A 12,990-nucleotide genomic window follows, 5' to 3' on the forward strand; every position below is an offset into this window, starting at 1 on the left:
GTTCCCACTATTTTTCCCAGCATTTAGGTCTGGTTTACTGGTCTGTAATTCCCCGGATCTTCCTTGGAACCCTTTAAAAAAGTTGGCGTAACATAGGCCACACTCCAATCTTCAGGTACTACAGACGATTTTAGCAACAGCTTACACATCACTAACAACAGATCAGCAATTTTGTGTTTTGAGTTATTTCAGTTCCCTGGGAAGTATAACAACTGGTCCAGGTGATTTATTACTCTTTAACTTGTCGATTTGGCTTAGTATGTCTTCCAGGTTCAGCGAAGTTTCTTTCAATTCCTCCACCTCATCACCCTTGAAAACCATTTCCAGTTCAGAAAGATTTCTTACGTCTTCTTCCATAAAGACCACTATGGTCTTATCTTCCCTGAGCACACCTTTTCCTCCTTGATCATCCAACAGTCCCACGGATTCCTTTACATGTTTTTTGCATTTAATGTACCTAAAAAAATTGTTACTACAAATTTTTGCCTCTTTGACAAGTTGTTCTTTATATTCTTCTTTAGATTTCAATGCATGAAGCAGCATAATAATTTTTTTAAAAAAGTCTAAGTCCCTTTTGGGCCTAGGGCACTAGTTGGCAGTGTCTAAAGTCCATGCTTGAAAAATATGTCCAAAATATATATTTTTTGAGAATTGTCTAATTATACGTCCAGCCGTTTGATCATCCAGACCGATAGTATGTCTGTCTTTATACCTCATTCTTGTCCAAAAAATCATCCAAGTCTGAAATGCCTATAATAAGACCTTTTGGCCGTGGGAGGGATGGTGGACTGGCCACCCAGACATGGCAACAGAATAGTGGGGCACCTTATAGGGCACTTCTGTGAACTTCACAAAAAGGGTGCCACATAAACATCTCACTATAACTCCATAACTCATAACTCATGGTGGACTCATGGTGAGTCCCCCAAAACCTACTAAACCCACCTGTCTACCACCTCAATAGCCCTTATGGTGGCAGGTGACACCCTATATGGCAGTACAGTAGAGTTGGGAGGAGGGGTTGGTGAGCTCACATTTTTCACCATGAATGCATTGGTTAGAGTGGCTTATGGACCTGGGTCCTCCTCTCTATGGTTCACTAGCCCACCCCACAGACTACTTAAGCCACCTCTGTGCAGCTCTACTAGGCTTTCGTATGCCAGGTGCTAATGTTCTGAGGCATGTATGTACGTTTTTATTCCGATTTTTATGGTGGTGTGTGTTTATTGGGGGAAGGATCAGTAATCACTGGGGGAATGTGTGGGGGTCTGTACTGTGTCCCTGCAGTGGTTATCTGGTTACATTGGATAACTTCTGGGCACTTAGATCTGTTTTTAGATCGCTAAGTCACAAAGTATAAGTTCTGTCTATGCAGTCTCGTCAAACTTTCAATTATCACTGCAGGACAATTAAGTTTGGTCGGTCCACATTCTGCCACCTAACCACTCCTCCATAAATATCCCTTTTTGCTCTGGGCATACAGCGACAGTCAAAAGGCCTAAGATGCTTTTAGATACATCTAAAACCCGTTTTGATTATCGGCATTTGCACCACCTGTCTTTTTGTTCATCCAAGTGCTGATTTAGACGGGGTTTTAGACATATTTTCATTTTGATTATGTATCTCTTTGCATCTAACTTGCCACTGCTTATGTCTCTTCTTATTTTTTTCTTTGGGATCCTTTTTCCATTCTTTAAAGGATTTTTTTTTGGTTGTAATAGCCTCTTTCATGTTGCCTTTTAACCACACCAGCTCTCGTTTTCTCTTCTTTTCACCTTTTTTTAAATACATGGAATACATCTGGTCTGGGCTTCCATGATAGTATTTTTAAACAATGGTTTACATTTCTGACCTTTGCCACAGACCCTTTTAGCTTCTTTTTAACCATTTTCCTCATTTTATCCTAGTCACCCTTGCGAAAATTAAATGCCACTACAGTAGATTTATTTAGTGACGTCACACCAGTTATCAGCTGAAACATGATCATGTTATGACCATTGTTTCCTAGCAGACCCAATACAGTTATCTCTCGTACTATGTATTATTGTATTTCGCTGATTGTCCAGCTTTTTTTTAGTGTAAATCACCTAGAACTTTTGGTTATGGTGGTATAAAAGAATAAAGTTATTATTATTATGTCCTGCACTCCACTAAAGACCAAATCTAAAATAGCTCCCACTCTTGTCAGTTTCTGGACCGGTTGCTCCAAGAAGTAGTCATTTATGATGTCTAGAAATTTTACCTCCCTAGCATTCCCTGACGTAACATTTATCCAGTCAATGTTGGGGCAGTTCAAATCATTATCAAACCAGAGAGTTGAGGTTGGCGTTGCTTCTCCCGCCGGTGAAGAGTTAGAGGTACAGTGGGGGGGAAGTAAAAGTGTATGCATGGTGAGGGGAGGAGTGTTAAGGAGTAGGGGGTGGAGAGGATGTGTGCCGGCACTCCCACCAAGATGACACCTGGGGTGGAACCCCCCCCCCCCATTTACTACACCACTGGTTGCGCTATATGCTAAAGAGGGAATTGAATCGAACAAAATAAACATTCTGTACAACACAGATAGCAGTGTGGAATCCATATGGATAGAAATTTCATGGATGAAAGGAAGGAATATACAGGTAGGGTTATACTACCATCTCCTGGAACAGAACAAGCAGACAGATGAAAAAATGTTTTCAGAGATTAGGAAAGCTGGCATATTGAGCAACAGTATAACAATGGGTGATTTCAACTACCCTCAATTCACTTAGGAAAGAACATGTAAACAATCAACATCAAACCTAAACTATATCCTATAGTACCTCTAACTCTTCTCCGGTGGGAGCAGCAACGCCAACCTCAACTCTCCCTCTGACATTACTTCCAGGTCCGGCGTCTAGGAAGTGATGTCAGAGGTAGAGCTGATGATGTAGACAGTAAGTTTGTGATGCTGCTTGCACTGGGAAAGTTAAAGGTATGGGGGTAGGGAAAGGGTGTTCAAATGTGTTGGAAAGGTGGGCAGGGAAGGAGAGGAGGTGGAGAATAGGGCAAGAGGGGTGCCACCGCCCTGGGCACCTCTTACCCTCAGTATACCACTGAATGCAGCCCCCCTCCAATTTGATCTGCTCTATCATTGCGATATAATTTGTACCATGGTAACACTGTGTCCCACTGATTGTCCTCCTTCCACCAGGTCTCTGAAATGCCTCTTATATCTACTTCATCATTCAGTGCTATATTCTCTTAACTCTCCTACTTTATTTTTAAAACTTCTAGCATTTGTATACAGACACTTCAAACTGTGGTTTTTCCTTATATCTACAGGCTGCTGAGAAGACGAGAGGGATAACATGACATTTTTACTCTGCTTCCCTCATAAGCACTCTTGACTTTCTTTCACCATTTTTTAAATCTCTCCATTGGGACTCTCAATATCCTTAAAAAATACACCACATTGAACCATCTGCTCCTGGGCCACTGTCTGCTTTCCCCCCATCTTAGTTTTAAAACTGCTCTATTTCCTTTTTAAATGTTAGCACCAGTAGCCTGGTTCCATCCTGGTTAAGGTGGAGTCCATCCTTTCAGAATACGCTCCCCCTTTCCCAGAAGGTAGCCCAGTTCCTAACAAACTACTGCAAATCCCTCAACCCTTCACCATTGTTTCAACCTTCCATTGAGACTTTGGAGCTTTACCTGCCTCTTGGGTCCTTCACATGGAATGGGAAACATTTCTGAAAATGCTACCCTGGAGGATCTAGATTTCAGCTTTCTACCTACATTAAGAGCCTAAATTTGGCTTCCAGAACCTCCCTCCCAAATTTTCCTATGTCATTAGTACCTACATGTACTATTACAGCTGGCTCCTCCCCTGCACTATCTAATATCTTAACAATGTGGCACATGAGATCCACCACCTTCGCACCAGGCAGACAAGTGACCAGGCAATCTTCATGCCCACCAGCCACCCAGCTGTATTTGATGTGCTGCAGTTAGGTGGCAATAGGCAGCCTAACGCTGTCTAATCAACCGATCGGGGCACATTTCTAAAAAAAAAAAAATTGAATGTGCCATTCTAAGGAATTGGTCTCGTGCCTTTGGAGGCGCATTGAGATGCTTATGAACACTTAAGGCTGACAGGGGCATAGTTTGCACCAGAAATGGCTTTATGTGTCCATGTACCTACGTAGGCGAGAGCCTAGCACCTTAAATGTAGGCCTTAAAAATGATGGCCTACATTTAAGGTGCCTGTGTTAAAATCAGCTGCAATTCTACAAATGACATTGATGCATGATTGACACACGATCGGCAGCCATTTCATAGATGATCACCAATACTGGCACTGTTTATAGAATCTGGGCCTTTAAAGTCACTTTGCAAAAGTACGCTGTGCACTAGTAAACTTTTGTGTGACATCCAGTTCTTACAAAACTTTATATAAATTTCTTATTAGTGTGTTAATGCAGTGCAAACTTGTGTGGTTTCGCAAAAGCTAACAAACAAAAAAGGTTGCACTGGCCTTTTTGTTTGTAAAAGTATAACTAGTTGTTTTTCCTAATACCTCATAAAGCCTCTTGTTTAGTTCTCCTGCAGTTTTAAAAGGCTTTCTGGAATGATATTTTCCTTTGACCTGGGAGTCTGAAAAAATAGTATATCTTGATATATCAATTCCACAAGATCTTAGTCAACTTCATGATATTAATATACAACCTTTGTTAAACAAAACTAAGGGCTCCTTTTACTAAGGTGTGTTAGGGCCTTAACATGTGGAATAGCATGCGCTAAATTGCTGCACTAGACCTTAACGCCAGCATTGAGCTGGCATTATTCTAGAAGCGTACCGCGCGGTTTAGCGTGTGGTAATTTTGTGTGTGCACTAAAAACACTAGCACACCTTAGTAAAAGGAGCCCTAAGTCTCATTTATTGACATGGCGCCATTTTCCAGTCTCTTTGATGGGGCGTATTGTGCTTTACAATGATTATTTTTCCTCAATGGTTGTATATTTACCAGATGCTTCCACTTATTCTTTATCGGAGAGTTGAGTTTCAATTAGATAAACTTCTTAGGGGATTTATTCGGAAAGGGAAGAAATCTTGTCTTCCATTGTATAAGTTGACTATAAGGATTGATAGAGGTGGTCTTGGTCTTCTTTCTTTGCATCAATTTGTGGAATCTTGTCATATGAGACATATTCATGACTGGTTTCTTTCCTTATTTTTCATGGACTTCTGTAGAACTTCGCTTTTGGAAACCTTATCATTTCAGTTATCTTCTTCATTCATCTAGAGTGGAGTCTGCTGTCCTGAAGAATCCTTATTATTTTTTACTTGCCCCTTTAAGAATTACTTGGCGTCAAATTTGTAAAAAATTATCTACTAATTTTCAAATTACCCCCTTTGTTACCAATCAGAGGTAATGGATCTTTTAAACCTGGAATGTTATCATCTGGTTTTAGGAAAGCTAAGAGGGGGACTCTAATTTATTTATATCAAATCCTCAGAGAAGATGGAACTTTACCAACTTGTTCCCAATTACGTACTGATTATGGATGGCCTCATATTTATTCCTATCTTCAATTAAGATTTTATGTGTCTTCTTTAAATTCTAAATTTTTTAATTCAAAAATTTTTGAAACTTTATCGGAGGTGCTTTGGTTAGAGGCCCAATTAACAGTACCTTTAAAATATTTCAGACACTCCATGCTAGAATTTTTTCCAAGTATGGATTATGACAAAGTGGCTCAAGATTGGAATGCTGAATTGAAGATCAATTTACAGGGTGCTCATCTCAAAAGATTTTTATCTTTATTGCATAGACTTATACCTAACATTTCTTATTTTGAGATGGGTTATAAATTTCTTTGTCATATGTATATGGCTCCTTGGACAGCCTATAGAGCGACAGTTGTCTCTGTAGGTTCTTGCTTAAAATGTAATCATCCTAAAGCGACATTATCACATGTTTTGGGAATGCCCTTTGATTTGTAATTTTTGGACAGAGATTTTCTTTAAGGTTGAAATATGTGGCATGTTAAATGGTATTATAATAGCTGTGGAGGGGCATAATCGAAAGGGACGTCTAAGTCCATTTGCGTCTAAGTCGTCCAAAGTAAAAAACAGCCTAGGACATAATTTCGAAAAATACATCCAAAATTTTTTTTGTTTCGAAAATCGTCTAATTGTACGTCCTGCCGATCTGATTGTCCAAGCTGCTAAATCGTCCATCTTTATACCACACTTCCGTCCAACTTTTCATCCAAGTCAAAAATGCCTAGAACAAACCCTGTTGGACGTGAGAGGGATCTACAAAGTGATGGACTGAACACCCAGACATGCCACCTAAATAGTGGGGTACCATATAGGGCACTGCTGTGAACTTCACAAAAAGGGTGCCATGTCTTCTCCTCACTACATCTCCCTTATAGGTCATGGTGAGCCCCCCAAATCACCTCCAGAATCCCCTAGACCCACTTATCTACCACCCTAATAGCCCTTATTTCTGCAGGAGCCACTTATATGCCAGTAAAAAAGGGTTTTGGGGGGTGTATAGGGGAGTGCACATATTTAAGTATCAATGCATTGATTATAGGGGCTTATGGGCATGGGTCCTCCTTTGCATGAGTCCCTAACCCACCCCAAGACGGCTTAAGCCGCCTCTGTGCTAGACGACTAGCCTTTCCTATGCCAGGCGGCCAGATGATGATGGTCTGGAGGCTGAATTTTAAAGGTGTGATTAATATTTTTATGGGGGTGGGGGGGTCAGTGATCACTGGGGTAGCATGTGGGGGTCTGTGTTATGTGTTTGCAGTGACATTAGGTGGGTTTTTGTGACTTAGACCATGTTTTACATGTCCAATGTTAACAATGTCCAATGTTCACAATGTCCAAGTTCTGTCGATCCTGGGCTGTATAATTTTCAGTTATACATGCTGTACTTCTAAGTCTAAGCCGGTCCACGTCCTGCCCAACTCCCGCCCTTGACACTCCTCCCGAAACGCCCTGTTTAGCTTTGGTCGTTCAGCGGCACTATGAAGGCCTAGGTCGTTTAGAAAAACATCCAAAACCCATTTTTATTATCGGCACTTGGACGTATTTGTGAAATATTCATCCATGTGCCGACTTAGGCCGGTTTTTGGATGTTTTTCTCTTTCGATTATGAGCCCCATAGCCTATTTTGGCTTTTTGATATACAACATCCAGTGCCTAAAGGGTTTAAAGATTTTTTGAAAAGGAGATTATATCGGGGTTGAACGCAATTCTTTCTACATGGATAGGGTCTGTGAGACCAAATGATGGTCATTGGAGAGCACATATGTTATTTTTAGTGCTAATGGAGGCTATGTCTGTTTCTGACTAGGATACGAAGAAAGGTAGGATTTTGCTTGATATTTGAAAGCCATTTTTTGGAAACTGACTCCAGCTGCTCACAGTCGTGTTCTTTTAGGAAAGTCTTAATTTGGTAATTTTAAAAAAAAATTTATTATGCAGTTCTGGAAGGGGATACAGATATATATTTATTTATTTATTTATTTACTTGTTTGTGTATTTATTTTTCAATTATTATATTTACATATTTATTACTTTGGAAATTGGGTGGGTAGAGATGGGACATGGGATCGTAAGGTAGAGATTGGTAGTTGAAATTGCAATTGTTTAAATCTGATCTTTGATGTTTGTATAAATAATTTTCTTTTATTTCTGCTTTTTATTGTATTTCCTTATATTCAATAAAAATAACTATAAATTAAAAGGCTCTCTGACCTAAATCAGAGATCCCAGAACTGCCCTGGAGAAGTCTATGTCTGTGGGGCATACATGAATACAAAAAGGGAAATCTCATAGCTATAGTGGTCTAGAAAGCCACAACACCCCCCCCCCTAAAGAAAACCCTCTTCCCTTAAATCAAACCAGCTGAGTGCTGCTCCCATTCCAGCCCTGTAGAATTCAGTCTTTTTTATAAGATTTTCATTTCATTTCTTTGATATAGGATCAATGTTACGAAATTCTTCTTCATGGAGAGGGTGGTGGATGCCTGGAATGCCCTCCCGAGGGAAATGGTGGAGATGAAAATGGTGATGCAATTCAAAAGAGCATGGGATATAAATGAAGGATCTCTAATTAGAAAATGAAGGATATAAACATAAGAACATAAGAATTGACACTGCTTGGTCAGACCAGTGGTCCATCGTGCTCAGCAGTCCACTCCCGCGGCTGCCCTTAGGTCAAAGACCAGTGCCCTAATTGAGTCTAGCCTTACCTGCATACGTTTTGGTTCTGCAGGAACTTGTCTAACTTTGTCTTGAATCCTTGGAAGGTGTTTTTTCCTATAACAGCCTTTGGAAGAGTGTTCCAGATTTCTACCACTCTCTGGATGAAGAAGAACTTCCTTACGTTTGTATGGAATCTATCCCCTTTTAACTTTAGAGAGTGCCTTCTTGTTCTCTCTACCTTGGAGAGGGTAAACAACCTGTCTTTATCTACTAAGTCTATTCCCTTCATTATATTGAATGTTTCAATCATGTCCCCTCTCAGTCTCCTCTTTTCAAGGGTGAAGAGACCCAGTTTCTCTAATCTTTCACTGTACGGCAACTCCTCCAGCCCCTTAATCATTTTAATCGCTCTTCTCTGGACCCTTTTGAGTAGTACTATGTCCTTCTTCATGTACCGCGACCAGTGCTGGATGCAGTATTCCAGGAGGAGGCATACCATGGCCGTGTACAGTGGCATGATAACCTTCTCCGATCTGTTTGTGATCTCCTTCTTAATCATTCCTAGCATTCTGTTTGCCCTTTTTGCGGCCGCTGCACATTGCGCAGACGGCTTCATTGACTTGTCTACCAGTACTCCCAAGTCTATTTCCTGGGGGATCTCTCCAAGTACTGCACCAGACATCCTGTATATGTGTATAAGACTTTTGTTACCGACATGCATCACCTTACACTTATCCACGTTAAACCTCATTTGCCATGTTGCGGCCCATTTCTCGAGCGAGTAAAGAACTAAGGCCGGTATTGGACAGACCTGCACGTTGTTTTTTTTTGAGAATGGCCTGCCTCTACGTTCAGCTGTTTAAACGCCCAGACCACCACTACGTCTAAACTTACAACACATAATCAATCAAAAAAAGCCTAAGTCCCAAATGCCCAAAACAAGAGTTTTTAGGCAAAGGAGGAGCCAGTCTTTCGCCTAAAAGCTGGATTCTGTAACCATTGTCTGTCGAAAAGAATGCTGGTTACAGAATCCATACACACACTCACACACTCACCCAGCAACAATCGTGGCATACACTAGGTATTTTCCTGACCCTAGAGGGTTTACAGTCTAAGGCCCCCTTTTATCAAACCATGGTATAACTTTTTACCAAGGTCCAGCGAAGTAAATGCTCTGACGCTCATAGTAATTGATTGAGAGTCAGAGCATTTACTTTACCAGCCTGTGGTAAAACGCTCTACCTCTGCTTGATAAAAGGATCCCTAAGTTTGTACCTGAGATAATAGGTAAATGTCCTACCGAATATCATAAAGAGGAATTATGGGATATGAGCTGGACTTCCCAGGTTATCAGCTTGGTACTCTAACCACTAGGCTATTCCTTCACCCGAGAGCACTTTCCAGAATAGTTTTGTTTGTTCAAATTAGTAACTGAACTATTTGAAAAGCACTTTGTAGAGCTGCTGATTCAAGTGCAGATCAGTTTGAGGATATCCTATCATATTATAAGCAGGTCCTATAGAAAGTGCAGTTAGAAAGTTTATCATGTGTCACAGTTTCAGTTAATTTCAGGTCACTAATAAACAACTATTTACCTCCTCTGTGTTTCAACTGTCTTCCCACAGACGTCGGATTGTAGCCTTGGAGGAATACTGTAGGCTCAGTGCAGCACCTCCACTGTGCTGCTCTATCTTATGCAAAATCGGGTAGAGAGTCTATCTTTAGATGTGTGATCCCTGTGCTCAGCTTAAGCACATTCCCTGCTCCCAGTCTTTCGTCTTTCATAGTGACCTAACACTGTACTTCCAAAGCCGGAGAGGTACTAGTTCACGTGTGTTTGCTTTCACTGCGCCCCAGTAGGTCTGGAATCAGAACAGTGACCTTAGAACCGCCCATTGCAGTTTGCAAGAAAGGACTCTTTCAGCTGCCTCTGTTCCCATGTGATCTGGATGGAGAATAGATTCAAACTGTACTGTTCTTCCCTAAGCAATACAAGGCAGCAGAGAGAAAACAGTGACATTGTCACTTCCTAGCAACCTAGGGCTGGAATATATCCAACGAGAACAAGGAAAGAGCTACGCTGCAACAGTTTCTAATCAGCTAGAATCTTTAACCACAAAGTACTATTGGGATGGTGCCTGGGTCTCTCAAAGATCCCTTTTTGCCGTGGAATACATAGAATGTACAGCACAGCACAGCTGAAGTTTTGCTGGCAAAACTACCTGAAGATTTCTCAAAATGAGTATTATCCTGAAGCCACGATCCAGATCCACCAGTTCCTTAAAGGTTGCAGATGTGCATAGGTGAGACACATTTCCTATTTTACGTTCTGCCTTCTAAATCTGCAGTTTATTCCCTGCCCTTTCCATGAAAACACCAGATTTTAAAGACCTCTAGCTTTATAACAGTTAATAAGCAGGTGAAAAGCTGGTTCTGTTCTCTCATCCTTACTTTAAAAGGTTCAGCAATAGGTTCCCTTCCCCTAGCTCTGGGATGATTTAATACTGTAAATTACATCATCAGATCAGGGTATGGATTTTTGTTGTCAAAACGATACTGATTGCCTTCTGGGCATGTAGATAAGACATCTTGTATGTGTTATCCTTATCTTTACTGCTGATTTCTAAATAGTTCTGTATTTTTTTTTTTTTAAGCAGAGCGCTGACAGCATGAGGTAAAGATACTTGGGAAGTACACATTTGGCATTTATTGTGTACTCATCTTTTATTTGTGAATTAGATGTGACAGGCATGCGTTCGTTAGCAATTTTCCCAAGCAGTAACTGTATAGCTCTCTCTTTGACTCTATGCCATTAATTAATAGAAGAACGGAGCAATATAGAACATCTCGTTACAGGCATTTGCTGTTCTCTTGTGCCTTTCATCTGTCTGGGCAGTATAAATGTCTCTGGCACAAATAATTAATGCTGTTGCATCTAATAATTATTCCTTGAAACAGAAAATGAATGGTGCAGTTTAGCTTGGGTTATTGACAGCAAGTTGCCTAGATTCTTGTTAAAAGCATCAAGCCAGTGGTGATTTCCAGCTTCTAAAGTTATATCTTTGGGTGAAAACAATGGATGCTGCAGCCCCTGTTACTAACCACTAGCAACATACACTGAGGAATTGCCAAAAGAACATTCACAAACTCCTGCTAGTTTATTTCGCCTGAAAAGTAGGCATGGTTAGGACGGAGAATAGGCGTGGTTGACATTTATTTTAGGTATTTATATACTGCCTGTCAAAGTTATCTAAGTGGTATACAATCAGACAATCAAGCATTTTCACCAATCTGTCCTGGTGGGCTCTCAATCTATCTAATGTACCTGGGTCAATGGAGGAGTGAGCGACTTGCCCAGGGTCACAAGGAGCAGCAAGGGATTTGAACTCGCAACCTCATGGTACTGAGGCTGTAGCTCTAACGACTACACCACTCCTTCGCTAGGTATCTGAGTTAGGTGCCTGTAAATTAGGCCCAGTAAAACTTGGCCTAATATAAGGTTTCAAGTTTTATTAAAATTTGATTTAATCGCCTATCAAATTTCTAGGCGATATACAATAAAATAAAATGAATACAGGTTAAAACATACAAATACACTGTTTGCATTGCAAAGAGAAAGTAGACAAGTTGAAACAAGCAGGGGAGGGGGAGGGGGAGAAATACAATCGTATCAGGATAGAAGAACAATAAAGGTAAGAAAAAAAAGGATTGTGAATATGGGAGGTGGTGGCCTGATTGAGTGAGATTTGTCTATAGATTAAAGGCATCCTTGAATAAGAAGCTTTTGAATTTACCTTTAAATTGGTCTAAGGTTTTTTTCCTTTCTGATATGGGGTGGAAGGGCATTTCCAAAGTTGTGGTGCTGTCACCAAAAAAATGTCTTGGCGCTTTGTATTAATTATCCTCAGCGATGGAATACTTAATAGACGTTGATCAATGGATTTCGATGAGCGTGAAGGTGTGTATGGAATTAGGAACTTGTCTAAAAATAACGGCGCTTTGGATGTTAGTGTTTTCAATGTTAGCAGAATTATTTTATATGTTATTCTAAGTATAATAGGGAGCCAGTGTGACTTTTCCAAAAGTAGCGTTACATGATCACATTTTTAAGCATTAAATATTAGTTTTATGGCCGTATTCTGTAGGACGCCTGGTGATGCCTATGCACTCCTAGGCGCCGCTATGTGGGATTCTATAAATGGCGCCTAGCAGTTGATTGATAACCGCACTGAGCAGCGCCTATAATGTAGGTGCCATTTATAGAATATGCTTCTTAGTACCTTTAATAAAGCTGCTTACTGCTAAGTGAGAAGCTGCTCCTGATCCTCTGACTGCACTTTAACAGGTGATTATGGTGCTGTCTATGAATTGGCTGTCACAAGACTTCCCACTTTGTCTTTACCCATGCGTGATCTGTGAAGTACAAACTGTAGAACACAAACGGACTTGCAGCTGAATCACACTTCAACATGGCTTAGTGCATATTGTTCTTTCCATTCATCACTCAGTAAGGCTCTGTCACTTTAGCTGGGATCATGTTGGCGATGTAATAAACCTAAGTATTCAAACAACAAAAGGCACCCCTGTACTTTCACTAATCTCTTGTTGATTGAGATGTGCTCAGAACCATTGTCAGGTAGCAAGACCACATACGGTGTCAAGCCCTTAAATGCAGCTTCCTTAGTCTATCATTGTACAGCAAACAGTCTTTAGAGATACCATGTCAATAAACCATTACTGTTTGTTTCTTTGAAAAATATTAACTTTCTCAAATCCCTTCACTGGCTACTTAGCTGAGGTTAC

General features: G+C 40.6%; 1 protein-coding gene across 6 annotated transcripts in view; it reads left to right on the forward strand.

Annotated features, from left to right (window-relative positions):
• The window catches only part of LOC117354005 (cAMP-specific 3',5'-cyclic phosphodiesterase 4D), a 1,294,824-nt gene that overhangs the window by 786,063 nt on the left and 495,771 nt on the right, over nucleotides 1–12,990 (forward strand). Inside the window, exon 1 of one of the 6 annotated variants that reach the window (XM_033930734.1) lies at nucleotides 10,365–10,490. The exons of the other annotated variants lie outside the window; for them this stretch is intronic. Coding sequence (XP_033786625.1) covers nucleotides 10,426–10,490 — 65 coding nt within the window. The 5' untranslated portion in view covers nucleotides 10,365–10,425. Of the gene's footprint in view, nucleotides 1–10,364; nucleotides 10,491–12,990 lie in introns of those variants that run through there. 6 annotated transcript variants of the gene reach the window in all.

The sequence above is a fragment of the Geotrypetes seraphini genome, chromosome 1 (genome assembly GCF_902459505.1).
Source record: "Geotrypetes seraphini chromosome 1, aGeoSer1.1, whole genome shotgun sequence".
Classification (NCBI taxonomy): Eukaryota; Metazoa; Chordata; class Amphibia; order Gymnophiona; family Dermophiidae; genus Geotrypetes; species Geotrypetes seraphini.